Source organism: Mustela lutreola, chromosome 3 (genome assembly GCF_030435805.1).
Source record: "Mustela lutreola isolate mMusLut2 chromosome 3, mMusLut2.pri, whole genome shotgun sequence".
Classification (NCBI taxonomy): domain Eukaryota; kingdom Metazoa; phylum Chordata; class Mammalia; order Carnivora; family Mustelidae; genus Mustela; species Mustela lutreola.
Genome location: NC_081292.1, coordinates 140,818,975 through 140,844,255, shown reverse-complemented (window position 1 = coordinate 140,844,255; position 25,281 = coordinate 140,818,975). Strand labels below are relative to the sequence as shown.

Genomic DNA, 25,281 nt, shown 5'->3' with positions numbered 1-25,281 from the left:
ATAACGGCTATGAAAAATAATGAAATCTTGCCATTTGCAACATGGAGAGATCTGGAGGACAAAATCCTAAGTGAAATAAGTCATTCAGGGAAAGATAAATACCTTATGACTTCACTCATGTGGAATTTAAGAAACAAATGAATAAAGAAAAAAAACAAACCAAAAAACAATAGAGAAACTATCTCTTAACTATAGACAACAGATGTTTACCAGAGGAGAGGTGGGGGTAGGTAGTGAAAAAGGTAAAGGGAGGGATTAAAGGTACACTTACCTTTTCTTGCGAGAAAGAGAGAGAGAGCTAGTGAGCATGTGAGTGGGGAGAAGCAGAGGAAGAAGGAGAGAGAAACTCTTAAACAGGCTCTATGCTCAGCACGAAGTCCAACTCAGGGCATGATCTCAAGACCCTGGATCAAGACATGAGCATTAACTATACTGGAATTAAAATTTTTTTTTAAAATGGGGCGCCTGGGTGGTTCAGTGGGTTAAGCCGCTGCCTTCGGCTCAGGTCATGATCTCAGGGTCCTGGGATAGAGCCCGCATTGGGCTCTTTGCTCAGCTGGGAGCCTTCTTCCCCACCTCTCTCTGGCTGCCTCTCTGCCTATCTGTGATCTTTCTCTGTCAAATCAATAAATAAAATCTTTAAAAAAAAAGATTAAAAAAAACAAATAAAAATAAAAAAAGAAAAAGCTTCCTAAAATAGAAAAAAAAATTAATTATCAAAGATAATATTTAAGTTGTAAAATTTAGGTCATCAGCAAGCCTACAGCATTTAGTGAATTTTCACTGAATGGTTTTATAGAAGCTAGGGAAAGAGAGGATAACAAAGCTGATTCATTTGAGTTACAGAACAAAACAATGAACTAATATAGCAGCACACTTAAAAGGAGACCTAAATAAGGGCATGATAAGTTGCCATTACAGATGTCTAGAATTTCTTATTGAATGAATCTATTTTTGCAGGTTTGAGCATTTCTAACCACGTGTAGTTACTCAGAGGAGACCCAAGAAGAGTTAAGAACTAACTTACAAGGCCATATGAAAACAATTAAATTCTCATAACTTGAGTAAGTTAAGGCTCAGGGCATGACTCTGATTTGCCAGTCTCTGAGCAGTCCAAACGTCAGAGAAAGAGGAATGACCCCAAATATAAAGGAAAATAACATCTAAATACATGATATATATTTTAAAAATATATAAGAATATATAAAATTTTATATATAAAAGTCAAAAGCTTAATGAACATTACAAATCCAAATCATTTAGCATGAGGTCTAATATAAAGATTTGTTGAAACCGGACAGTTTAATTTTAGAATTGCCCACCAAACTGGTCTGTGGACAACATGGAAAAGCCAGATTATTGCTTGATCGTTTCAACTTGTTTTGGACTACAGAATGCTATTACTCCTAAAGCCACGAGAGCCGATTTGTTTCACGAAGTTAAATGGATGGGCCACCAATGATTATTTCCCCACCAAAATGCTCAAGACTCTGAAAAAGCAATTGTGAAAGAATTTCTTATAGCTTCCTTTTCCAACCCTCAAGCCAGTAATTGAAGATTTTGTTTGTTTAATTGGCTCATATACAAATCTTCCCAAACTGCAGCTGGCTTGGTAAATTACAATTTGGTCTTCTGTTGGCCTGGTTTTTGGAGCTGAGGAATTGATGTTTATCTTCCATTTTCATCTTTCCATCTGGTTTTCTCTAATGGCTTTCAGTTACTAACCCTTTTTGTGGGTGATAGGATGGAAGAGCAGATGAGATTTGTGCAAAAAATTTCCTGGGCCCCCTTTGATTCTTCTTTAATCATTGTGAGATTCTCTGGTGGGGTCCAGATTGTCCCCAACACATAACTGATAACTATGAGTTTGGGGAGATGCCACTCTATCTTTGATTTCTTTGCAAATATCCCTGAAGAGGTGCATCTAGCCACCACCTTTCACAAACCATTTCATGTCACAAAGACAACTTTTCTGTACCTCGGATGCTTTGTGGAATTAGGAACATTCTAAGGATTCTGAGGTCTTAAAGGAAAAAATGTAGAGTAGGAAATCAACTTGAATTACACTACTTTCCTTTCTCAGTCTCAGGACATTATATTAGGGCTTTGGATTTGGCTGAATTCATAAAATGTACTAATTTGTTTGTTCATCTGGTTAGTCAATAGCTATGTATATAAAATCCAAGGTGCCAAATCAGAGGTGAACCAATACTAGGGGACTTAAGCCTTGAAACTGGGGTGGAATGACAGAATGTCATGTTGATTTCTGATCCACAATTCTGAAAAATTAGTATGCTTGTCAACAAAAGTGCTTTCTGTCATTTGCTGGGCTATTAGAGAAGCAAACTCAAATCCGAGTGAATCCAACTTAGTATGTACTAACCTGTGACACCATACAGACTATATAGACAGGTTGCCTCCTACTAGCAAAATCCCTAAACAAAGCAGAAACAATAAAAACATTAACATGGAAGTTCTCTGAGGCAGGGCTTATATCTTGTCCATCTTTTATCCCTTCCAGAGCCTAGCCTGTTTTCTTACAAACAGGAGGTATGCAATAAATGGTGAGTTAAATGCAATTAATTTTGATAGATGTTAGTTCATGGAGATGGAAGAAAAAATGGGGATATTTCTGCAATGTTTATTTATTTATTTATATAAATATAATTTATATATATAATTTATATAAAAAGGTTTTATTTATTTATTTGAGAGAGAGAGAGTACAAGCAGGGCAGACGGAGAAAGGGAAGCAAACTCCCTGCTGAGCCGGGAGCCTTATGGATCCTGACCAGAGCAGAAGGCAGACATTTAACTGACTGAGCCACCCAGGTGCCCTGAAATGCTTTTTACTTGCTTATGTTCCAAGAGAACTCCTGAGTAACAAAAAGAGTTTAATGATACAGACAGCTCATGGAAGACTATTTAGAAAATGAAGTGTGAAGATGTTGAGGCAAAGGAAGGAGAGGGCTTGCCTAGCTGGAGTTAAGGGAACTGTTAGAAGTCAAGGGAAATCTGAGAGATGCTAATGGGCTCCCATGGGATGCACATTCAATAAAAGTTCACTGGCAGGCAAAGAATCTGGAACCTTTACTTGTCTTACATTCAGGGAAAAGTAGTTAAAATACTGGTCAATATTGAAGTACAAATAACCACAGAAAAATAACAATTTAGCCTTAAAATTCCTTAGGACATTATTGGGCAAAGATACATGCCTCCTGATTAGACACAATTAGAGGTGTCACAGCATTAGTAAAAGAGAAGCGCCACTCTTGGATGAAGGAATTAGGAGCCACCAGCTGTCATCCTGCGAACCTGGAGGGCACACTTCAAGCAATGAGAACACGCACCTTGAAGAGAAATCTGAAAATGCTGTTCCCAGCTTGGGCTGGGGGAGCAGTACTCAGACCCATGAATGGGCATCTGTTTGATGATCGCTCTGATCACAAAGGGCAGTAACATATCACATACAAAGAAGACCACTTTATAAAATTTCATGAATACTCATAACCACCAATGTAATGGAATCCACTGTCCTCATTTTAGAGACTGAGATAAATTGGGACCCAGGGAGATCTAGGGCCTGCTCAAGATGACACAGACTAATATATACTAATATACTGACTATGTAGGATTTTTTTAAACTCTACTTTTTTTTTTTTTTAAAGATTTCTTTATTTAAGCAAGAGAGAGAGCATGCAGGGGTTTGGAGAAGAGGGAGAGAGAAATCCAAGCAGATTCTGTGCTGAGCTCAATCCCATGGCCCTGTGTTCACAACTTGAGCCAAAACCAAGAGCTCAATCCCATGGCCCTGCGTTCACAACCTGACGCTCAACCCACTGCGCCACCCGGGTGCCCCGTAACTCTACTTTATTCTTTAGAAGGATATTTACCGAGGTCAAACTCATAATTAGAAGTTCTGCAGGGCAACTGCCGTCTTCCTCATAAATTGCTAAATTGGCTTTTTCATACAAATAGGTGACCCTGGGCACATGTGGCAGCTCTCTAAGGGCCTGTTCATCCCTGGAATGACCAGTCCCAACCTTGAATGAGCCACAGGGGAAATGTGAGTGTGTAAATTTGACTAGGGGAGAGAGGGATAGATGTGGATAAAGGCAGCGCTAGGAAGGAGATGAACAGGAGGAGCAGAGGTTCGGGAGGACTGAGGAAGGGGGAGGAAAAGGACAGGTCTTAAAAAGTGGGAAAGCACAAAATCAAGAAACCAAACAGTTTTCTAGAGACTGCTTCATGCTACCCACTCCTCTGGTATTGCTGTTTTTGTAATGATTAAATTTAAGTATGGCTTCCCTGCTGATTTCTACATTGAGATTATATGGACCCAAATTGCTTATGTATATCTAAGTATATCTGAAGCAACTCAGAAGAGTTGCTTTGTGGGAGAATAAGACAATTAGTAGATCAGAACAACTGTGACCCATTCAGCATTCCCAGGGACATACAATCCCATCACTTTATGGAGGTACCCAAAGAATTCTAATAATTACGGCGGTTCTTTGGCAGGGCCCTGATTGCACTGCAACTTCAAATTTCACAAGGCTTTTCAATACATACACAATGTGGTGATCCCCAAAAAAGTCTTCAAAAAGTAGAATTTAAACGTGAAAGAAATTCCTTAAGAATAAATTAATATGACAGTATGCCAAGCATCGCACCCATCCCAAACTTCCAGGGGAAGAAAAAAAACTACACAAGCACGTGCATGCACACGCACGCACGCACACACAGAGGTTATTTGGCCTGGTGCAGTTCCATAAAACCAATAAATGGATTCGGCATACCCTTGCCATCACCGGTCATTCTAACACCTGAGAAAATTTCGGGGCTTAGAAGATAATCCAAGTAAAGAGGTTCTGGCAAGATTCAGAATTCTGACTCAGTACAGTTTCTGAAATGCAAATTATATATTTGACAGTTTATATTATTAACAGTTATGAGGCATTTTTTATAGCATGGCTTTGGAGAATTTTAAAATTACATTAATAATAAGTAAAAATCAGCATAAAAATTGTTGCATTCAGCCGTTCGTTCGGTATCTGTTGAAGTGAACATACTATATTTACTACTTGGAGAAAGAAACTATTCAAAAATAGTTCCAAGATAAATTTTTAAAAAGCCACTAATAAAAGCTGGGCTTATGGCCAGTCTGGATGCTAAAGTTAAGCCATTTTAGAAGAGAAGTTTGGCTTTTCAGCATGCTACAACTTCATGATTAAATTTCTCTCAATGTTTTTTTGAAAAAGAATTTAAGTTTCTTATTGATATTTCAAGCAGGAGAAGCAACTTAAACAGCTAATGAAAAAATGACATAGATGTCACTTGAAAAAATAATATTCCCCCTCACAACAGGCCATGAAATTTCTGAGGGACAGCTCAGGATTCACTTCTTGCGGCAACAACTTTATGTCCATAAAACCATCCTGACAACCTTCCACAAAGCACAGATGCTCAACTTACACCTTAAGGACTGGAAAAATATATATACATAGAACTCTTATCCTTCAGTTTTAAAACAATGAAAGGCCTTAAGAGATTATCTGGTCTAGAATTTCCCCAAGTGGATTTCATGAAACATGATTTTCCTAAATAATTTTGCGAATAGTGGTGGGGTGATCCAGGTGAGATTGGGAACACTCTTGGAGGGTCATAATACAGGTTATTAATAATAGGTTATTAGCAAAACTCGGAAGCCCAAAGAAAAGAAATAGGTAAGTTAAAAAAAAAACAGACTTGGTTTTTTAATCAAACCTATTTGAGCATAGAGCCCTTTTTGCAGCAAATATTTATAACGAAACTCTTGTAAAATTATACTGGCTTATAGAAAACCCCTTATCTGTGAAGAATCTGAAGTCCAGAAAGGCTAGGGGATTGCACTGAAAAGATACGATTAATTGGTGCATAAGCTGAAAAGAGAGCTCCCATTTTAGGACCCATTTCTAGTGCTATTTCTAGTACCATGTTCTCTCTCTTGTACAACACCTACACTCCCTGAAGCATCACAGACTATAACAAGAGCCACATCTTGAAACTATCTAGTCCAAAGCCCTCTTATTAAAGGTGGGGAAATACAGTCTCAGAGAAGTGAAGCAGTTTGTCCAAAGTGACCCATGAAATCAATTCCCGTAGGAGAACTGGAACCTAGCTCTTAATTCCAACATTGGGCACCTTTCCATGGCAGTATACTAACGCCTGCAACATCAACGCTTTTGCCTCTGAGGAAAAGGCAAACCCCTCACGGACAAGAGGGCTTTAGCTATTCAGGACCCAATAAAATATTTACTAAACCATACTTGTGGCAAGAGATATTTTAAATCAATTAAACATGATTGTCTTTACTTACAAATGTCATCAACTGTGACAGGGAATCAATGTGTCAAGCTCTTGAACAGGTCATCATCCCTGTCCTGTTGGATGACACCTATAAATAAAATAAATCTATTTTTGAGTGAGTAGATTTTAAGCCAACTAGACTTAAGATGCATGCAGTTTAAAACAAAGAATAATTTTTAAAGTGATGCATAATTATGTACTGCTGGCGAGAACTAGTTTCCAGGCCCAGCTCTTTCACTCTACGTGGCTATCACTGGTCATCAGCACAAGACAGTCCAGGCAGCGTAACATAAGTTGTTGCCAGAACACACGGGGGCTCATGGATCCTAGAGCTGAAAGGGTCATCCAGGCATTAGCTGCCTTAGTGTCTTTCCTTTGTGAATGCTATTTGCTTGTTGTAGGAGGGACAACCAAGACCTTAAGAGGTTAAATGACTAGCCCCACAGGGAATAGCTGAAGTCTCTTAATGTTGAAAAGTATATCCAGAACGCATTAGCAAAGGTTATCATTAGGCTGATCAACTCTAAAAAACCCACATGCACACACTGTAAAAATATTTCACAAATGTTGACGTAGAACATTCTATCACAGCTGCATAAAATATATTTTCAGTGTTAGAGATATTTAAATACAACCATTACTGAAAAAGGCCATGAATGGAAAATAACCAAAAGTGAGAAAATGGGAATTAGAGAGTGAAAAGAACAATATCAGATACAGCACAGCTTTTAGGATTCTAAATGCTGGTTACTTCCCAAAAAGATCTGGGTTCCTAACAAATGTGAATATATGAAAACCATTTTCTACAATCTCTAATTTCAAATGTTGGTTTCTCTGTAGCCACAAAGTGTCACTTTGAGTTAGACTGGCCAAAAACTAAAACTGAGGCTAGACGAGGAACATTTCAGATTCCCATACTCTACCTAAGTACTTTAAGACAACTGGAAGTATTTTAGGATACCACCTTGAGGTAATATGGCTGTTAAAATAACATCACCACCAAATTGGGAGTGCTTACTATGTGCCAACCACTGTTTATTTCACACATATTATCTCCTTCAATCAATTCTCACAACAACTTATTACTACAATTTTGCAAAGAAGAACATCAAAGCATAGAAAAATTAAGTAACATGAAGTAATTCACGCAATGGGTAAAATGGCAGAATTTGCATACAAATCTATTTGGCAATCCAAGCTCAAATCACCATGTAACACTGCATTTCTTTAACATGGCAACTAGAGAGTCTCGAAAATATAAGAATGGATTAATGCAATTCCAATTAGAATACATAAAATTCTCCCACCTACATCCCACACAATATAAAACATCGGGAAATTCTCTCACTCTTTTTTTGAGGGATAAGGAAGCAGCTAGGAACAATTTTCAAAGTAAAATAATATTAATGCCAAGGAACTGAAACTTACTGTTAACTTTAAATATATTACAAGATATGCCAAATGAAAAACTTAAATTGTCTTTTAAAATTAAAATAAATCTTTCTGATTCAATTACTTCTTAAGAGTCCAGAAGGAGATAAACGCTCCTGTTACTCAGGACTGACTGATTCTCAAAAGAGTGTAATAGTTATTGATAGACTGAATTTAATCCTAGGTATTTTAAAGTATGGATATGTATCATTTTGCTAAAGAACAGAACTATGTATAAAGGGAACGAAAAAGTAGTTTTGATAATTATGCGACTTTCTCAACTTCTCATGTCATACAGCTGTCTTTTCTGGATCACAGTTATGCTTCTGACTCAAAGCCCTGAACTTTTTTTTTTTCTTATCAGGGGACATTTTTTTTCCAACATAGTTTTGAAGCTGTGAAGCTGATGAAATAAGAAGTAATATGGAACACAAACATAGACCTGATATAACTGAACAAGAATTAGATATATGCAAAGCTCAGCACCACCAAAACCAGACAGTAGGAAAAATGCACATCTTTTTCAAAGCTCTGGGGAGCCAGCCTCTTCTGGCGGTCATGGCTTGTTCATACAGACCCCGAACGGAAGAAGATCAAGTGTGGTTTCATGGTAGCTTACCCTTTTCTCTGACACCCCATCCTGGCCTGTAGAATCTCTCTCATCATGTGTCTCTTTCAGGACTGGCATATGTTTTTGGTATGCTGGCTCTCTGTTTAAGGTTGTGTATCCTATGTGCTCATAAATTGGGTTTATCGTCATCTTGGCAATGTATTCTGCTGCCTTGGTTTCAATATAGAGAGTAATCAATCCATCAGTCACCAGATCGTGGATGGACTCAAAGCGCTTCTCCCCAACGAAGTGCTTTCCATCGTAGTACAGCCTGAAGTTTCTGGTTTGACTTCCAAATCTGCCTCAATGAAATGGGAAAGATGTTTTTAAGAAAAGTAAGCAAGTGAATTCTTTCGGAAAAAAAAAAAAAAAAAAAAGAACAAAAAACCCCACTATTGCTTTGTTTGTGTGTGTCTCCTTTGTTAAATAAACTGCGGCTATATCTCTATGAATCGTCTGGAATATAGAAAACAAAACACTTGCACACAAAGAATGAATTTGCAACAACTAGGAATAACTAGTCAGAAGCACGTCTCCTCTAGAAGGAAAAAAAATGTTCTTGTTTATCTTTTTAAACCACTTCATTGTCCTGTAGGAAAAATAAAGCTCATATCCTATTAGAACACTTCTTTATTCAATTGGTCAGTTCCATCACAGATGAAATTTCTATATTAACATGTTCTCAAGTTGATCAATAAAAATATTCAACATACTATAGATCCCAGCGTTTGTTTCTTTCAATGCGAAAGCTCCACTCAGGGCTCAGCTAGCTATGATGCCAGTAACCATTTAAAGTAGAATGGATTCCAGACCCTGAGCCATACAGTAAGGCAGGAGGGCAATTCTGTAACTGATGATTCACAGACCTGTATCCCTGAAGCAAATAATACATTATATGTTAATTAAAAAGAAAGAAACATACTTTTGTGATTTCTAGCCACGGGTCAATCACTTGCTCTTCCCTATTACATAGTCATTTTTCTGTGTCTCTTTTTTGAGTCTAAGCAAGAAATATTTGAGGTATATATAGGGCACAGAAGTCACAAACTGTTGGACTCTAGAAATTCTGTTCAGTTTTGGGTCATGTTTTGGTGACATACTTTAAAAACTGTGGAGAATAATGGTTTAGTTTTATGATAATTTCAGCATTTTGTTTCTTGACTTTATGAAAGCTGATGCCACAAGGCACCAAGAGCCAGTATTATGGTCTCGCCAAAGGCAGTCCCAAGTGAGCATAATTAAAAACTGAACAAATGAGAAAGAGTATATTTAATTTCATTGTTTAAAACACACAGAAGGAGCGCCTGGGTAGCTCAGTGAATTAAGCCTCTGCCTTCAGCTTGGGTCATGATCTCAGGGGCCTGGGATCGAGCCCCACGTCGGGCTCTCTGCTTGGCAGGGAGCCTGCTTCCCCCTCTCTCTCTGCCTGCCTCTCTGACTACTTGCAATCTCTCTCTGTCAAGTAAGTAAATAAAATCTTAAAAAAAAAAAAAAAACACACACACACACAGAACAACAACAAAAACAGAACAGAGGTGAACTAAAATACTAAAATAATACCCTGTTTATACTAAAATAAAGTGCTTAATTAGGACTGTAAACCTATGTAACAATATTATTCTGGTATTGGTTATATTCTAGAAGGACAGGACTTAGCAATTTAAGAATCTACTTTTAATGTATCCTTAAAAAAGGAAACATTTTTATAATGGTCTGAGGTGTCTTTGTTTCTGTAGCTCAAATTGAATTTTAACAATTATTTAATCTACAACCCAACATTCTATCCATGATGGTCCTTCTACTAAAATAAAGTTTATCCATGTTTTGGTTCTTTAAAAGCAATTATATTTTGATTTATACTCAAGTGAATATCCATATAATTCCAATTTCCCATTCTCCATTTTACTGTAATGTTACAGACATATTTTTCCTGAGTAAACTTTCACTATAAGTCTAAAAAATTAGAAGGTAAGATTTCTACACCAAAATTAAATGTGAAAGTTTTTTCAGTTTAATATGCTGCTTTTTATAATTTTTTTTTTTTTGCTACATACTATCTGGTTTTGCAAAATGAATACAGAAAGCCACTTTATGATTCTTACAACAATAATCACTCATAATACTGTTTAACATGAAGTCCTTTCATATTTCAATTGTATTCAGGGTCACTTCAATGAAACATGAGGCCATTTTACTCCTTCAGGGGTTTATGATTTTACAGTACATATGACAAGCTAAAGACTACCCAAGCAGTGGTGGCAGGCATTTGTCAATCGAATTTCTTCTAAAATCTGAGCAGGATGGGACTGTCAGGCAGAAGGGAAGATGGCAGGCTTGGCCTCACTTGAGTTGGGATGGTTAGACCGATAAGAGCAGAGAAGTTTAGGAGGCTTCACAATGGGCCTACTCCTAATCCAGCCAAGGAGAGGATTTCCTGGTTACCTTTAGGTAGTGGGCAAAAAAGACTAAGTCAGTTTGTCCTTTTCTCTTATCATAGCAACTTCAAGAGACCCTACGCAAAATCCGCAATTCCTCCTGAATTCAACTCTGGGCTTCCAGTCCAATCAAACTTCAAGTCTTAAGGGAGGTGATCAGATAATGAAGATAACTCATAAAAAGTTGATTTAAAACTTGACCTCAAAGGGCAAGAAAATGAATTTCCATTTTGGAATTGTGATTGACTTTTTAAGAAAACTGCATTATTTTTACTACCGGAAGCGCATGCTTTCTTTGTCTACCCTGGATCTCCTTTCACTTTGGAAGTTACATAAAGACAGCATCACAGCACAGACCGACAGAGTCCTCTTCTCTCCTGTGATTTGAAAGGCATGATAGAAAATCTTTGAGGAGGATGGGGAATGGATGTGTTTCTTCGACAAAGAGCCATAAAAGGAGAGATGACAAATCTAAGGGCAAAGAAAGAATCCATCCTTGTAAAAATTTATCACTTACAGATTGTCATTTATGCAACATTTAACAACACACCCAAGAGCTCTGGTAAGTATTAGGTGGTTCATAATAAAGTTCCTGCTCCCTTGATTACCTTAATAGGAAAGAGATATACATAAAAACAAGTCAATACAAACACAAGATGAAACACTGAATTTTATTTATTTAAGAGTCTATTTTATTATTTTTTTAAAAGTAAACTCTACCCTCAAACTCATGACCCCAAGACCAAGAGTCACATGATCTACCAATTGAGCCAGGCAGGTGCCCCAAAATGCTGAATTTTAAAGAGTTCATCTTTAGTTTGATTTCTAAAAAATGATCATTAAAAATGTGTATAGCCTTACATGGAAGAGTTATATCTCTGTAGAGTGATTCATGAAACAAGGGAATCCAAAGTCTCTCTCACACCATGAAAACGAAGGTGCTCACTGCTTAGAAGATCTCAGAGCTACTGCTTGCATCCAAGTACAAAAGCACCTTTGCATACTGAAATAAGGTTTGACCCGGGAAAGGCAAATGTGGGGCTCTGTGTTTTTAGTAGAAAACCTTAGGTTTGGGGATCACACAAAATAAGTTTAAATCCTGGGACTGCCACATTTTAGCAGAGTGATTTGAGCAACTCATTCTTCAGATACTGCCTCTAGAAACCAGGAATAGCATCACCTTTCTCCAATACATGGCTGTGAGGATTACATAAGCATATTTAAGTGAAAACTAAGTACACCCAGGTTCAATGAATGGTGGGTAGTTCTCTTTCTCCTTCCCTGTTAGGTCTCTGCAGGGAATGATGGAACACATATCAAACAATGACGTAAAAGAGAAGAGAGAATGACTATGCATTGGAGGGGGCTGAATAACTAACTGCAAATACAAATGACTTGTCCAGGACCATCTCTGTGCTGCCTGATTTCACAGTCAACACAAGGCAAGGACAAGCGCTCTGTGAATTTCTTCTATGTCCCTGAATAAGCTTATACCACCTGGTTGAACAGAGTGGAACTACAGCGAAAGCAAAGAGGGGAGGAAGGGAGAAGCAATGAGTCTTTGCACAGTGGCCTGTGAGTCAGGTCTCTGAATTCAAAGGCGAAAGGTCAGTCAACGCAGCCATACTGAAGGCAGGACATGTGAAACGGTTCTGGTGACATGGGCTGAATTCCACATTATTGGACAGTGATTTGTAAAAAACTGCTAAAACTAAACCATTTTCCTCCATTTTTACAGGAAAATCTTCCTTTTCCTGTTTTCTTATATTTATTACTTGCATCTGCCCTTGCTTTTTTATAGCTGTTCCCTCTTTGGTGAACATGTTTGAAGCTGTATATGACCAACTCTTAGACCCAGTTAGAGTTCAACAAAATTCATTTTTTTCAAAGTGGTACTGTAGTTAACAAAGAGAAAAGAGAGACTGGGTAGCTTTGAACTGCTACTGTTGTAGCAGATAATTACCACTTTCTAGAAATGTCTTTTTCTCCAGTGATTTCAGGTTTGGGTTTTCATGTTTTAAAAAGCTGTTTAATGCTATGCCCAGTTGTATTCAAATGAATTTCAAAATATATAATTCCAACATCTAGCTTTAAACAGTGAACAAAACCCTTAATAGCATCCTTTGTATTTTTTTTAGAAGTAAATTGTACTAAAAAAATTCAGTCTAGAGGTACAAAGTGATGAAAATATGTATAAGGAATAGCCTTTGGGATTTTGCTTTACTTCTTCTAAAACCAAGAATTAGTTCTGATTTGAGGTCAAAGTATTTGAAAATATCTCTTCAAAGGAAAGCTCCATGCTAACAGATGTTTTCTCTTAACAAAGAAACATACACAACACACTTGTCTATGTTAACAATAAAATGTTAGAACTATTTCCAGAAACCAACATGTAAGAACAATTTTACTTGTCATAAATACATATCTGTGTATTGTTTACCAAAGTCAGAGAAGCTAATCTAATGATAAAATCCAAGAATCTCATAAATTTAATCGTAAATACACCCTTGAAAGGAAAGTTAAAATGAGACAAGAACATGATGAGGCACCGAGTTAAATACTAAAAACTGAAAGGCTCAGAAAGAGAGAACATAGCCACATACAATTTAAAAATATTTTTGCCATTGGAAACCTTTGTCAGGAGACTACAGTTGTCTATCTGGTCCTATAGTTTTGGATGGTGGAATGGGAGAAAAGTATTAAAATACATGACCTCATGAATATATTCCCTTGGCACAGTAAATCGTCTTCAGTGAACAAGGCAAGCCAATGTGCCTATCTAATCCTCTAAAGGCAGTACCAGTCAAGCTCTGGAAGGTGGAACTGATAGACGAGAATGAGTTGAAGGTCTGCTTAAGAAGCAGTGAGTTATTCCCCCCACCGTCTCCAATCCTGTCTCCAGTGACATCCCTTCCCCCAAACTGGTGGAAGACTTAAGTCTTGTTTTCTGGAAAGAGTAAAACAAGAATGTTGTGAACTGAGGGACACCAGACAAGAGTTGAAGGGAGAGGTACTATCCTGAAAATTAAGTGCAAGTTTTACATGTTGAAGACTGAATCCCCAGGCTTTCTTTGTTGCCGGCGTCTCAAAAGGCTTGCACTTTTCATGAGCAGAGACTGGAAGATTCTGCTCTGGGAAATCTGATCCGCCCAACTGAAAAGACTTAAGAATAGAAACATCACCCTCTGCTTGGCTGCTTTCTTTCAAGCTCTCAGAACTACCAGTCAGCTTTTTAGTGCCAAGTAAACTTAAATGTGAACAGTTAGCCAAGGACCACCTGACATCTGAGGAAAGACTGTCTCAGGAAGAACAAAGATAGACAAACAGAATGAGAGAAAATTGAAGGAGAAACACTAGGATACTATGAAAGAGGAATAAATATAGAATGCATAGAAAAAATGAAGATGGCACGGATGAGGACTCCAAAGGAAGAAATGAAAAATGAAGTCGAGAAAATTTTCAAGAAGAGCAGTAAGACGGAAAATAGAGAAAAGAAATGAGACAGATGATCAATCCAAGAAGTCTAATATCTAAATAATAAGAGCTCTAAAAACAGAGACAGAGGAAATAGAAGGGGAAGTCCAAAAAGGTAATTTAAGTCATCTAAGTTGAAGGACATAAGTCTATACGGTGGATGATTACAAGGGGCTCACACCCAGAAAGCAAATGTGAGAAGGCATTTAGTGAGTCTGGCAAATGCAAATTAAATCTTCAGAATGGTTAAACCCAACAAGTCTGATCATATCATGTACCAGCAAGGATACAGAGCACCTAATATAACCAGCACCTGGCATACTGCTTAACAAAAGGGTTTTATATTATCTAGTACAGTTGAATATATGCATTCCCTATGACACAGCAATCCTATTCCTAGATAATGTCCTAGACAATATGATTATATGGATTAGGCGGCACATACACATGCACACTCACACCCTAACAGTAATGTTCTTAAACGCCTAAGCCTAAAACCTACATATCCCCAGTAAAACAGAAAGAAATGTAGTACACATACTGTGATGGTTAACTTTATATGCCAGCTTGATCGGTATATTCAGATGAGATTAACTTTTTTTTTTTTTTAAGATTTTCTTTATTTATTTGACAAGACAGAGATCACAAGTAGGCAGAGAGGCAGGCAGAGAGAGAGAAGGAAGCAGGCTCCTTGCTGAGCAGAGAGCCCGAAGCGGGGCTCGATCCCAGGACCCTGGGATCATGACCTGAGCCGAAGGCAGAGGCTTTAACCCACTGAGCCACCCAGGTGCCCCAGATGAGATTAACTTTTAAGTCAATGCACTTTGCAGAAAGAGAATGATCTCCATAATTAGGTGGGCTCATCCAGTCAGTTCAAGGCCTGAATAGAACAACACGTTGGCCTCGCTGAGCAAGAGGGGATTCTCCAGCAGACTGCCTTTGCATTTACCTGCAACACTGATCCTCCCATGTCTCAGGCCTACCAGCCCACAGTGCAGATTCAGACTTGCCAGTCCCCATAACCACGTAACACAATGGCTTCTGATAAATATCCTCCTCTCTGTATGTGTATAGACACACACATCCTGTTCACTCTGTCTCTTTGGGGAACCTTGATTAATAATGAAATACTATATAGGAAGGAAAACAAACAGATACATGCAAGAACATGGATGAATTTTACAAATATAATAGTGGGGAAAAAAGAACAAGTCACAGAAGAACACACACAATATGGTCTGATTATATAAAGTCCACCGTCAGGCAAAACTCAAATGTATTATACAAAAATATGTATACACGGGTGGTAAGACCATAAAGGAAAGCACGAAAGACATAACTATAAAGTTACTGCAGTCATTAACTCTTGTGTAGAAGTGGGGGATAATGACAAGCAAGACAAACACAGGGACTTTCTGGATCACCATGAATGTATCTTGATGTGGCAGGGATTATGGATTAACACATATTTATGTGTCATCAATTTTTAAATTGTATTTGAATTTTACACACTTTCCCATATGTTTTATTGTATAATAAATTTGTTTCAGAAAATCTAGCATCTAAATGACAAAGATTTAATCTAGAAGAAAAAGCCATCAGAAACAGATTCCCTCTAAGTGCTTTACACTACAGAACTTAAGAATATAAATTTAAAGATTTTTAAAATTTTATCTTAGAGAGATAGAAAGTGTGTGCATGAGTGCGGGAAAGGACAGAGGGAGAGACTCTCAAATTCATTGTGCTGAGTGTGGTGCCCAGATTGGGCCCTCATCTCACGACCCGGAGATCACGACCTAAGCCGAAACCAAGAGTTGGACACTCAATCAACTGAGCCACCCAGGAGTCCCTTAAGAATATAAATTTAAGAGGACCTGGGTGGCTCAGTGGGTTAAAGCCTCTGCCTTCGGCTCAGGTTATGATCTCAGGGTCCTGGGATCGAGCCCTGCATGGGGCTCTCTGCTCAGCGGGGAGCCTGCTTCCCTTCCTCTCTCTCTCTGCCTGCCTCTCTGCCTACTTATGATCTCTGTCACATAAATAAATAAAATCTTTAAAAAGTCGGTTTAAAAAAAAGAATATAAATTTAATAACCAAATTTAATGATGAGTTTTTAAAAGAATGAGGTGAGATTACAGAGCTAAGAAAAAAAAATTGAGTACCAATATAATTACTACAAATCTAATAAATAACTAGAAATGACAGGAAATAGGATCAACAGAACTGAAAGGCAAATCAAGGGTGTGGAGATAAGGGCTCAAATAATCAAATGAATGGCTAAGGAAAAATAAAAGGGGAAATCAATGGCAATGTACATGGTAAACATAGAAGATTAAGACAATCCACCATAAAAACTGTGCCTCAACTTGAGATGCCAACACATGGAACAGAAAAATTATTCAGAAATAGAATTTGGGCAATGCTCCAGCAAGGGAAAAAGGAACTGAGTCTCAAGACTGAGAGAACACACTGTTTCATGGATGAGCTTATAAAAAAACTATCAACATTAAAACAAATCCTGGTTTCAATTACTAAATTTGAAGAATAAACAAAGAATTTTTCAGATAACTAGGCAGGAAACTGTCACTTTCATATAAGGGGTGGAACGCAAGATTGTTCTCAGACTTATCGACACTCACAATAAATCCCAAGAGACAGCGGATTACCATCAAGTGTTGAGGGTAAGAAAAAAAATACACTGAGGATATTCTACCCAAACAAGCTGTTGTTTAAATTAAAGACAACAGAGACACATTCTTGTTATAAAGTTATAGCTCCCCAAGTCTTTAGAAGCCAATGAATGATGATTTCAGGGTTTTTTTGTGCCCCATTTTTTTTTTTTTAATAAAAGCAATACTGCACTTAGCAGCAGCAATTTAACATTTTAGAATACTGATGCCTTTAGGAAATGCCTAGAATCTTACTTAAGCTAATAAGTGACCATTCTTTACAAAAGAACTATAGTTATTAGAACTTCACTTCCACGAAATGCCATGACTCTTTCTTGATCATGTGCTGGTGAGTGTATCTTTAGGATACAATTCACAGAACTGTTGTGATGAAACCCAATTCGAGTGAAAGCCTGGTGAGTGGAACCAGTCTTGATGACCTGTTCTATTTCACTAAAGAGTCTTCATAGAGCCCAAAATGATCAAGCCTTAAAGGTGTCTTAAACTCAGGGAACAGCTTATTCACTGGTAAAATCTCTTTTGTTAACAATTTTAATAAGAGTACCTTGTATCTTGGAATTTATAAAATCTCTCCTATTCATGCCTTCTTCCCATACTTACTCCTTCTTGCCAACCCCTAACTCAGAGCCTTCCTCATTTCTATCACGATCTCTTAAACAACAATGGTTATACGGAATGTCAAGGATAAGTTAATGGATATCATAGTCAAAAACATGAACAAAAAAAAAACTCACCACTATACTGTACTTGTAACACAGTCATTAAAACTGTTTAATCTGACCAGTGATTCAGTAAGGTTAGGAAAGCTCATTTATTTGAGCAAGTATATGTCAATGTCATCCCAAAAAAGGTATTTTGTGTCACCACAAAAACACACCTAATATTTCAGTGTACTGTTCAATTTAACAGCTAACTAAATTATAATAAAAGATTTTAAAAATGAGAATATGTTAAGATAATAAAATGCATATGGCCCAATCAAACCTATATGGAAGAAGACAGGATGGCTCAATTTTCTGAACTATAATGCCTGTCAGAGCTATTAATAATGTGTTTTGGTGAACTTTACCTATAGCTACTGGCTCATCTACCAATTTTGAAGTAAAACTGTATGTGGAATGAGTGAAGTACAATAATTCTGTCTTCTCTTATTTTACAAAAGTGTTAAGTCTGAAAGATGAGACTCTGAAGAGGAAAGAGACCTTTCCTCCTTTGTGATAATCTTTGTTACTGCTTGTTGGAAATCCAGGCCCCCAGCCTCCACCCGATCATCAGATTCAGAATCTGCATTGGTAACAAGATCCTGGGGTAATTCCTATGAGGCCGGAAGTCTGGGAAACACTAGTCTAATTCAACCTCCTCACATTTTTAGTGCAGCAATGAAGACATTCAAATCCCTTAAACAGTAAAATAGAGAGGCCAACAAAAACAACCCCAAAGCTCCAAACAATACAAAACTAAAAAATAAATAAATAAAATTCAACCCGCTGTTTAAAATAAAATGGTTCTTTTTCTGCATTAGTACCAGTTGCTTTTTAGTCTCTTTCTGGAAAGCCTCCTAGCCCAACATGAGTTCAAGTGTACTGTGCTCCCCAGTATTTCTGAGCACTGCCAAATCAGCAAGTCCCCAACCAAACTAATCCATCCTGTCATCTCCTCAGAAAACCATTCCTTCTCAAACATCCCTTAAAGGAACAGCCACCCACACAGTCAATCCTGACGAAACTTTCATAATTATCTGGGATTCTTCAATCTCCCTCTACACTTAAACTTGTATTGATTGATCTTTCTGAATCCATGCAGACTCTGCCCATTCTGCCTACAGCCATGAGCGTTCATTCCGAGAAAGATCTTATCACACTATTTTTCCTTTTGAAAATTGTAATGGTTCATTACTGCCTATAAGAAAAAGTCCATGCTTTAGCAAGTCCTAGGTCCTTGAGAATCAGTTACTAGTTTTACTTTGATAGCAAAGGAGATTGGCGTAGTGCTGGCACATAGTAGACCCTAACTAAGTGGCTGCTGAACAGAATTAGTAAAGGTTCCATTAATACCTCCCCTTAAGTTGGCCAGCTGAATGTAACAACAACAACAACAAAAATCCCCAAAATAAAAAATAACTGCTCTAAAAAATATATGTAACATAGATGCCCAAATATAAGCAGATTACTAATTTTGTGATAACTATTGCAATAAAGTGCTTGTAATGTAGAGCTCTAATGTTTTTTATATTGATAACTGAGAGTAAATAAATAAAAAAATAACTTCTCATGCAGTGAACCAATTATAATGATTTCTCCTACCTTGTTTTCATTTTACTATCAGAGAAACCAAAGTATCTCTAGCCAATAAATAAGTGGATGTGCTTACTTACAGAAAAGTATTATAGACACATTTTAATCTTTTTAAAACAAGAATAGGTCCAGAAATGATCAGTATATTAGTATAATTAACAACAGATTTGGCTTCTTCAAGAGCTGGTAATTAGTCCCACTAACAGCTTACTAAAATCTTGTTTCCAAGAGTCTACTAGTTCAGGATAAAAAGTCACACTATGATAGAAGTTTACAAGAGCATGGAGCTCTATATGTGTGGGCGTGCTTGTATATGTACACATAAGCACACAAACACACACACCCACATGTTCATATATAGGGTTTTTTTAAAGATTTTATTTATTTATTTATTTATTTGACAGACAGAGATCACAAGTAGGCAGAGAGGCAGGCAGAGAGGGGGAAGCAGGCTCACAGCTGAGCAGAGAACCCGATGTGGGGCACGATCCCAGGACCCTGAGATCATAACCTGAGCTAAAGGCAGAGGCTTAACCCACTGAGCCACCCAGGCACCCCTCATATATAGGTTTTACAGATTCCTACTATTTCTCTTAAACAACAAAATGTTTTATTTGTTTCTGTATAAACTATACAATTCTAAGTATCACAGAGGGACTGTAATGTAATATTTTAAGTATTAAAGTTATTAATAATTAATAATACACTTTAATATTTTCTTAACTATTAAAGTTCATTGTCACGAATACACGACTAAAATTCTAGGGTCTGAATACAGAAATATCCCACAGCCTATTGTAGTGTATTGAGTCAGCCTTTCCCTGGATCTACATTGCCCCCAGTCATTGAACTTGAAGTTCTTAAATCCAGTTTTATATTTTTAAATCTTCTTTGCACATTACCACCTGTGTTCACCTTCTAATTTATTACTTTGTATTGGCTGTAAGCGTGGGGGAAAGATAGGATTTATGAATATTTTATATAAAATTACATTAAACAGACTCTAATGGGAATTACTGACCATTCCTTTGCACTCAACACATGGGCTCCATGGCAGCTATGTAGCCACTCAAGAACATTTCCCCTGATTTCCAGCCTTCTGCTGTGTGTTAGAGACATGAGGTGGCCAACAATTTGACTTCCAGACAAGTAGGATGTTACCGCAGCAGAGGTAAGCCTAAATTTGACTAAATATAAACCTTAAAGTTTATTATCTAGTGGTGATTAAGAATCAGAAATTACTAAATAAAATGGATTATAAAAATACCTCACTCTAAAAAATCAATTTATTTATATATAGTTTATATACAAGAAACCACATCCATTTGAAGCGCACATTTCAATGTGCAGATTCTACACAGATTCAGAACATTTCCAACATCTCCAATGTATCCTGATGTCCTTTTGTGGCCTATCCTTTTTTTCCTTGTTCTATTTAACCACTTACCTCCTTTCTTGAACTATAGTTTTCTACTGTTTTATGTAAATGGAATCATACAGCATATATTCTTTTTGTGTTTGGATGTCTCAGCTTTTCTAAACCATCACTTTTAAACTAATGGATACTGTTCTCATTGGATTTTAACTGCAACTAGACCAGGACTTCAGGCTGCAGAAGAGCAATAAAGAAATCTATAATTGCTTTCTTGTTTCTAGGGTTGTTCTTAAATAGCCAATTACATCTAACTAAGATATAAACATCAAATATAATCAACCTGGCAGTTGGAAACAAAGAATTAGCAACATGGCCCTGGTTGCAAATCATTGACTTTTACTGACTAATAAGCAAAAGGCTTAAAATGTAATGCACTATATGTACATTTTTTTAAAAGTTTTTTTATTTATTTGAAAGAGAAAGTGTGCACACGTACACACACAAATAGGGGCAGGGGCAGAGGGAGAAAGAGTCTTAAGTAGCCTCCACGTGGAGCCCTACTCGGGACTCAGTATCATGACCCTGAGATCACAACCTGAGCAGAAACCAAGAGTTGCATGTTTAACCGACTGTACCACCCAAGCACCCCTATGTATGTTTATTTTTACAATACTGTTTAACATTTTTGAATGTTCTGTGCTAGGCATTATGCATGCCTTCTCCCAAATAATCCTTCCAATAGTATGAGGTATTATTATACCCTCATTTTATTGATAAGGAAACTGAGACTTAAGGGAGGTAAGGAATTTGCCCGAAGTTTTACAGAAAATGCTGGAACCAGAGTCTGAATATATCTAGAACAGTCTGACTGTAAAGGCACGTTCTGAACCACAGATCATATATGCTGATTTAAAATCATAGGGTCAAAAAGATCATCAGAAGCCCAATAATTGGGTTATTTTTCTTTTAGAGGGACATGGCAAAAGAATCACAAATATGTATCCAGTTAAGAGGTCCTTAGATAAGAGCAGTAAAGAGAATGAAAAATGGTTCTTTAGTTCCTACTTATACAAAGAACTGTATCACAGGCAGGCAATCTGATAATTCTGCAATGCAATTTTATTAAATAAGCCAGTATATTGGGGTACCTGAGTGGCTCAGTTGGTTGACTGTCTGCCTTTGGCTCAGGTCATGGTCCCAGGGTCCTGGGATGGAGCCCCACATTGGGCTCTCTGCTTGGCAAGAGGCCTGCTTTTTTCCCTTTCCCTCTGCCTCTGCCTGCCGCTCCCCCTGCTTATGATCTGTCAAATATAATCTTAATAAAAATTTAAAATAATAATAGTAGAAAAATAAGCCAGTATACACCAAGCAGTGCAGAAGGTTCAAGGAAACCAAGAAGACTTAGTTCCTGCCCTGGAGGATGTCAATTCATTTGTAAAGAAGACAGACATGTAAATAGATTATAACTGTAGGTGGTAACTTGTTTTTAGCTATACTCTGGGAACATGTGAAGAGCTTTGCCCAAAATAAATGAATAACCATGTGATCAACAGTACCAGGCATAAATGTATTCAGTAGAAACTCAAATATCGTCTTGCACATTAGGTACCATCCCTAAAAATAAAAAGACCTGAGTCATGAATAGATTTCCAAGTGATCCTAAAAACCTGGCAGCAAACATCTAATGGAACCCTTAAGAAAAATTCTGAGGGACACCTGGGTGGCTCAGTCCATTAAGTGTCTGCCTTCAGCTCAGGTCATGATCCCAGGGTCCTGAGATCCAGACCCGCATTGAGTTCCCTGCTCAGTGGGGATCCTGCTTCCCCTCTCTCTGCTATTCCCCCTGCCTGTGCTCTCTGACTTTCTCTCTCTCTCTCTCTCTCTCTCTCTCTGTGTGTGTGTGTGTGTGTGTGTCAAATAAATAAATAAATAAAATCTTTTAAAAAATAAAAGAAAGAGAAGTAAAGAAAAATTTTGAAAGACCTAGCAGGATGAGTCAATCTGTAGCCTGGAAAATGACCACAATTGAGAATAGGAGCAGGGCCAAAAGCTAACACAACTGCCTGAAATGAGCAGATGAGGAGCAGAAGGATGGAGAAACACTCACTCAGAACAATGACAAGAGCCATAGGGCAGCTATTTTAGCCTAAGAACATCATGAGATATTCACAGGCGATCTGTTACTAGCCTCAGGGAGGATAGGACGATTCAAGGGGGTAGGGATGGAATGAGAAAGCAGAAGAAACATTCAGTAGATACTTAATCAGGGTAATGTATAGAAAAGACAGATAGGAGCAAGATGGATGAAAAGGAAGTCCCAGCCCCCCTTCTTCCACAAAACCACTGAATTAACAACATACAGACAAAAATTCTGTTATAAAAACTCCAGAACCCATTTAAGAACCTGCAGTACCGCCAGCAAGTGCAAAGTCCAGGAAAGCCTCACTGGAACGGGTGAGAAGGGCCATTTCATATTATCTATGACTGCCCCTTCCCCAAGACAACAGTTTCAGCCTGGCTTGTGGCTGTTCCCCTAGGGTGAGTGTGGAGGGAAAAGAGTGGAACATTCCGGTGGTTTGGAGGGCTGCTCAAGGGACTGGTTATTATCTCATGTGATTCAAGTTCTAAGGTGACTGGCACGGTCTGGATGCCCGGAAGGTTCCAAAAGCAAGGGAGAACAGGAGCAGCTTGCCACAGCATCCGAGAGCCCGCAGGGCCACAGATGGGCTGGCACAGCCTGCAGCAATTGGGAGAAGGTGCCCAACTTGTTGCTTCTCTCTCAGAAGGGAGAAGGGGCATATGTCCAATGTTCTGGCTTTTCAGCAAGTTTTCCAAGGGAATGGTATCTATCTTGCCTGATCTGGGAAGCTTCTGGGGAGCCAGGATGCTTCAGAAGCCTGGAGGCTAGTGGGAACAAGGAGAACAGGGCAGCCTGCTCCTATGGCTCCCAAGAACCTGCAGTGCCACAGACAGATACCAGATGGTACAAAAGACTACAAGGTCCTGAAAACAAAACTGAAAACCTCTTTAACTGAAAAATCATGTATACAGCCTTGAGAGTCACACACCCTCCCCCTCCAAAGGTGTCAGAGGCCTCCAAAATCTATACTTGTGCTGACTGGTGGAGTCGTCCTGTGTATGAAGCAGTCCATAAAGCCTGGAAGAAGTGGGTGCATTAACAAATGCAAAAAACTCAGGGGAAAAAACCAAAAACAAACCACATAAAGAACAAGTGAAATATGTTTCAATCAATGGAACAAAATAAATTCCCAGAAACCAACTCCAAGGAACAGAGTTCTATTAATTACATGACAAAGAATATAAATAATTTCCTTAAAGAGCTCAATGATCTAAAAGAGAACACAGTTAGACAATTAAATGTAATAAAATCAGTAAAATGATGCATGAACAAAATGAGAATATCAACAGAGAGACAGAAACAACCATTAAAAACAACCAAACAAATTTTGGAGCTAAAGAATAATTAGAAAAGTTTGGTCAACTAATGTTCAACAAGGGATCTAAGAATACCCAGTAGAGCAAAGGGCAGTCTTTTTAACAAATGTTACTGGGAAAACTAGAGAAATACATGCAGAACAATGAAACTGGAACCCCATCTCACACAACTAATAAAACTTAACTCAAAATGGATCAGACACTTGAACATAAGAACTAATACCCTAAACTCCTAGGAAAAAAACACAGGGAAGAAGCTCACTGATACTAGTCTTGGCAATGACTTTTCAGACATGACACCAAATGCATAAACCACAAAAGCAAAAATGACAAATGGGACTACATCAAATTCAAAAGCTTCTGTACAGCAAAAGAAACAATTAACAGAATAAAAAGACAACCTATAGGAGAAAATTCTTCCAAACCACCTATTGAATGAGGGATTAATTTCTAAAATATATAAAGAACTCATAAAACTTAACAACAACAAAAAACCACCCCAACAATCCAACTTAAAAATGAGCAGAGAACTAAAAAGATGTATTTCCAAAGAAGACATCAAAATGGCCAACAGACAGAAGAAAAGATGTTCAATATCATTAACCATCAGAGAAATGCAAAAAACCACAATGAAGTATCACTTGGCTACCATCAAGGAGACAAGAGACAACAGGTACTGGTGAGAATGTGGTGAAAAGGGAACTCTTATACATTGGTTGTGAGAATGTAAATGGTCCAACCACTACAGAAAACAATAGAGAGGTTCCTCAAAGATTAAAAATAGATCTACTATACAAACCAACAATTCCGCTTCTGGATATATACCCAAAGGAAATGAAAACAGGATGTTAATGGGACACATGCTCTTTCATGTTGATCACAGCATTATTCACAGTAGCCCAAATATGGAAACAACCCAATGCCCATCAATGGATACATGGATAAAAAAGATGTGGCACACATACAGAACAGAATATTATTCAGCCATGAGAAAGGAGGATATCCTGCCATTTGTGACAACACGGACAAACCCTGAGCACATTGCACTAAGTGAGATAAATCAGAGAAAGACAAATGCTGTATGATATCACTTATACGCAGAATCTAAAAAATTCAAACCTGTAAAAAACAGAGTAAAATACTGGTTACCAGGAGATAAAGAGCAAGGGGTA

General features: G+C 37.8%; 1 protein-coding gene across 4 annotated transcripts in view; it reads right to left on the bottom strand.

The window, feature by feature from the left end:
- Nucleotides 1-25,281, bottom strand: part of CHN1 (chimerin 1) — a 212,643-nt gene that overhangs the window by 76,109 nt on the left and 111,253 nt on the right. For all 4 annotated transcript variants that reach the window (XM_059166986.1, XM_059166988.1, XM_059166987.1 and 1 more), the window contains one exon: nucleotides 8,398-8,686. In XM_059166986.1, coding sequence (XP_059022969.1) covers nucleotides 8,398-8,686 — 289 coding nt within the window. The remainder of the gene's footprint in view (nucleotides 1-8,397; nucleotides 8,687-25,281) is intronic.